Source organism: Hyalella azteca, unplaced genomic scaffold (genome assembly GCF_000764305.2).
Source record: "Hyalella azteca isolate HAZT.00-mixed unplaced genomic scaffold, Hazt_2.0.2 contig6030, whole genome shotgun sequence".
Classification (NCBI taxonomy): Eukaryota; Metazoa; Arthropoda; class Malacostraca; order Amphipoda; family Hyalellidae; genus Hyalella; species Hyalella azteca.
In genome coordinates, this window is record NW_025936202.1 from 1 (window position 1) to 5,203 (window position 5,203).

The window sequence follows — 5,203 nt, forward strand, 5'->3', positions numbered from 1 at the left end:
GTCAAGGTGGTGTGTCAAGGTGGTGTGTCAAGGTGGTGTGTCAAAATTCTGCGCAACAATTGCAAGATGCAGAAGTCCTGCGGCATACTTCATATATATTGTCCACAACGACGTAATGAAAGACTCAATAAATTAACGTTGTTGATTTGACGCCAAGTTATCGTCTCTGCCGAGACCTGAGACATTGACAAGGTTTAGGTGCAGTGTTTCTAACCTGAGCCCGACTGACAAGGCTTAGGCTTATGTGCGATATCCTTAACCTTAGTCTAATTGACAAGGGTGCAGTATGCCTATAACCCTGGATCTGATTGACAAGGTTTAGGTGCTGTATTCCTAACCTTGAATGTGAGGCAAGGATGCCACCTGTCAGGCGTCTCATTCTTATTAAATTATAATATTAGAGAAACTGTTATGAAGACGCAATATTCGTCAGACGCGGTAGACATTGATGGAATGGGAGACAGCGAATTATTATACAACATCACGTGAGCGAAGTCCCTCCCACGAGTGGGCGGAAGTACCATAGGTTTAAGTAATAAAAGTACCGGTGTGGGCACTCAAGTAAGATCGGCTCAGTACAGCTGCCAAGACCGCAGTAATGCGTAGTGTTCACTGCAATGGGAGTGAGTCGGCCGGACGGTCGTAGGTGATTGCTGTTCCACCATCAGAATCGTTCCTATTCGACAATTTTGTTACTTATACCACCCCGTATCAGGTGTAAGATAAAGGGCGTCCTTGCTTATCCTTCCAAGTAGACGAAGAATCTTGTCTCAGCTTAATTGTCTTCTTTATATTTTAATCAGGGTGGCAGCTTAACATTGCCGTGGGAAGTAGCTGTTTGTTATTGCCTCCTGACTAACCCATTGACCAATCGTGAATAGCGTTATTGCCTTGACTTGCATCAGTTTTGATTCCACAATTTTTACTTGCCTTATAATTAGAGTAACCTAAAAAGATAACTCATCCATCTTCTAAATTTTATACTAAAAAATGCAGCTAATTAACTCATCACATTTCATATGATAACTGTATCTCACATTTGCCCAGTATGGTAGCCCCATTGCCATTGTAGAACCGTCAATCCAGCGCCATTGCCCTTCCAATGCCCTATCGGAGCCACCGATCCAATATCCATCAGGGCTGTTGCCTTCAAATGTGAAAACACATGAAAATATAACAAAAAAATGGAATTGAAACACCACATAAAAACAACTATCAATTTAGCTCGGCGTTGCCTGGGATCGATAAACAATCCTTGCAATTTTAGACTAGTTACCCCGGCTCCCGTCAGTAATAGTATCACTAATGAACGCAAATTAACAACGAACCTGCTAAAATTCACAATACACATTTCAGATGAAACATCCAGCTAACATTTCCTGTATATATTTTAATATACATATTTTTTTAAATATTTTTCCTGTATATATATTTTTTTCCAAGTATTTATGATTGTGTTCGAAGCTTGGCAAAGCAGTATACAGGGGCTGTTGGGGCGAGTATCCAGGATGCATATCGTGTCACGATATTCCTTTGGCCTGAAAATGTGTTTCTTAGTGGGTGAATAGCGAGGCATCGATAAAATGGAAGGGATGGATGGTGGGGCTAAAAGTGACAAGTGAGTTCTAAATTGGTATTGTTATAGTCTTGAAATAATTAATACAACCAATTCGCAGTCAATTATTTCATAATTGAAATATATATTTTTTCCACGAAAACAGATGATAAAAAAGGTTCCGTTCTAAATGATATAGATTATAATTAGAAGGTTCGAGGTATATCAAACTGGTTTGAGTTTTATTCTCATCACCAGTAGAGGAAGAGATATGCGCGGTCAATCTTAATCTATTTGTACAGTGATTACATTATCTTTACATTGTTGAGTAGTGCGCTAGTGAATCATGGGATGCAACACAGCTACATATGTATAGGTTCAAGAAGTGTAGAGCTCCTCTGAGTTGTATCTCATGAGAATGTGCATTGCTTTATCAGAATGAAGTTGGTCTGAAAAAATTCAAAGTCTTAGGTAAAATACTTTCAGGCAAAACGCAGAAATAAATTTTATGGATGTTTACCTTGATCGTTGAGGAAGGAGGTAACCTTGCTGTACTGGTAGCAGTCATCTAGAATTACCAGATCTCCTCCAGTCACTCCACACGAGGTGCGCGCCTCGCTCCAGCTACTATAATCGGTCAGAAGTAAGTGAATGCATTGTGTGCCCACCAAGATGTACGGAGTGGCACATAAACCTGCCGGTAGAACGAAGAGTTCTTGGTGTGTCGAACAAAATGTAAATCCGACAAAATGATTGGATAATCGTGGTTATAAATAGAAAAATAAATTTTGCAGGCATTATATAGATTTTTAACGATAACTTTTCCAACTATGGAGGTTATGCCAATTACTATGTTATAAATAATACCGTTAAGTCGAATGAAGAATTTCTTGACGTTAGCATTTGTAGACTTGTTCTATTAACTAAAATAAATATTGAAAACAATTAGTTAAAACAATCTTATTCCTAACACTGGCATGAAACCAGCATCTATAATCATTTATAAACTAAAATGTGCCAGCCGCTTCAGGATAACTATTTGTTCTTTCTCAAAAAGACACTGTTTGAGAAAAGCACTCACCATCCGTTGGAGTTCTTGAGCACACAGCGTAAATGAGTAAATGACGTAGTCTGATGAGGTACATCAAGGAGACACTGTTTTGAGAAAAGCACTCACCATCCGTTGGAGTTCTTGAGCACACAGCGTAAATGACGTAGTCTGATGAGGTACATCAAGGAGACACTGTTTTGAGAAAAGCACTCATCACCATCCGTTGGAGTTCTTGAGCACACAGCGTANAACAAACTTCTTGGACTAATCAGACGCTCATACGAGTTCCTAGATGCAGAAGCGATGAAGCCGTTGTTTGTTGCTGTCATGCGCCCGAATCTAGAGTTTGGAAACGTTGTGTGGTCACCGAGATTTGAAAAGGACAGAAATTTAATAGAGAATGTTCAAAGACGTGCAACAAGGATAATTCCAGGCTTGAAGGGCAAGTCCTGTGAAGAAAGGTTGAAGATTCGGAAGCTTCCAAGCCTCAGTTGACGACGTATGCGTGGGGACCTCATTGAAGTATACAAGTATACTCATGGTTTATACAAGGTCCCAGAAGGCTTGTGGGGACCTCATTGAAGTATACAAGTATACTCATGGTTTATACAAGATCCCCGAAGGAGAACTAGAATTTGAAACAAGAACCAACACTGCAGGGGCTACGGCTATTAACTAAAAAAACTGCGCTGCGACTTCTCCACGCTACAAAATTTCTTCTCGCTTCGAATCACCGACATGTGGAACAGCCTCCCCGATGACATCGTTGGCGCTCCAAGTATATGAACGCGTTCAAGAACGGACTAGATAAAGCTTTGGAAAAATATATGTTCAGATTTGAAATTTCAAGCACCATATCGAACCCGGTGGAAGTCTAGTAGCTACTTCAAACTGTCGTCAGTCAAGAAAAGATCCTGTCAAATGAGACGATTGTAGATCTTCTGTGAACAATTAAGGCGCGAAAAGGAAAAGAATCGGCGACAGGCCACATCAGGCCTACACTTTAGCGCCGCGATTAATATGTTATGTTATTGCATTTAAATTCATCACACTATCGATGCCGATTGGGATATCATAGAACAGGGGCTGAACACGTGAGTGTCTAGTGAAGCTTCGAAGGTTACTAATGCAATACCCAGTTTCTATTGATTGAAGGTTGATATTAATGTTAATATTGAAGGTTGATATTGAAAATTGATATTGTTAAAAATAAGAAAAATATTGACTTAAAATATGCTACTTCATTCAGTCAAATTACACAGTGCCTTTTTATATGAAGGAGGTCTTGATGAGAAAGTTGAGAAAGACCTATTTAATTTAACATTGGAGTAATTATTAGGTTGAATTCTCCATGACGTAATAATCTCACATCCATCGTCAACATAAGTAGCAACATCAGTGAAGGAAGCGCAGTCTGGCAGCACGGGCAGCCTGCCGAAGTTCTGGTAGCAGTAAGTGACCGCGCCGTCGTGCGTGAGGTAACCACCAGCCAAGCGGTGGATGCCCTTGGACCCAACGACCTCGTAGCCAGCGGGGCACTCGATTGCTGCTGCGCCTGTCATATTGAACGAGAAATTCGATATCACTATAAATACCTAATTTTCCGGGAAATTAGGCGGATTGATTTAGAATTGTATGAACGATACAGTTTTATATTTTATGAAAGCTAAAAAGAAAACACACGAAAAATTCACAAGCAAAGAAAAGAATAAATTCTTCCAGGTAAAAAAATGAATTGCTAAATAGACTCTAAAATTGCTTAGACATGTACGAAAAGAGCTTGATCAAGATTTAATAAGAGCAGAAGAAAATTTTGTTCTCCAATATAATTTCAATAAGTTGAACCATTTAAATTTGACGTACCTCAGCAAATATAAATTCTCACGAGCTTGTACAGGTGCCAAAAGAAGCAATTTTTTGAAATACTAGTACGATTTTTCCATATTGTCTGCTAATGATCAATTAAGAAATATTAACCAATGTTCCAAACTCTTTAATCGTCTAAATTTCTCGCTTGTCCATGTACATTGTTCTTTTTTTCTCAAATTTGCTATGAATATTAATCAGAAGTGGACGCCAAGAAACTGAATAATCTTTTCACAGCTTCGTTAGTTGAGCCCAATAAAGTGTCAGTATTCGTTTAATTGCAATAACAAACCGAAAAAACGAAACATGCCACCAAAATTGTCACATCTTCGTCACAGAAAAATCCTAGCAACATAGTTAACGCCACGTCAAATGGAAACATACAACAGTGAAGCAATAACTCAAAGATATACGCATAATGCAAGGGAGTACGTCCCAGGGCACGTAACATGACTATATGAAGGTTCGCATTATATAGGAATGCGTGATACTCATTGCCTATGTGGACGATGCTCACTTGCGACAAGTAACAGCAGACAGACGACGAAGACGGTACTCACCTGCGGCGAACAGAAGCAGACAGAAGACTTTGTTAAGACACATAATTATGAATTTGCAAGTCGCGTAACCTGCGTACGAGTTCTACCGGACTGCCCGGCTTGCGAGGGAATATTTTTTATTTACTGACTTTGAGATAACGCGTTTTTGTGAGACTGTCTCGGGCATACTGA

General features: G+C 39.5%; 1 protein-coding gene across 1 annotated transcript; it reads right to left on the minus strand.

The window, feature by feature from the left end:
- Positions 1 to 1,037: 1,037 nt before the first annotated feature.
- Positions 1,038 to 4,168, minus strand: LOC108677086 (perlucin-like protein; the record flags this gene model as incomplete). The annotated part of the gene is made up of 4 exons (XM_047880719.1): positions 3,989 to 4,168; positions 2,733 to 2,787; positions 2,076 to 2,249; positions 1,038 to 1,147 (listed from the first exon to the last, which is right to left on the minus strand). Coding segments are annotated over exons 1-4 (519 nt in total), but the record flags the coding sequence as incomplete, so codon positions are not given.
- Between the last annotated feature and the right edge of the window lie 1,035 nt (positions 4,169 to 5,203).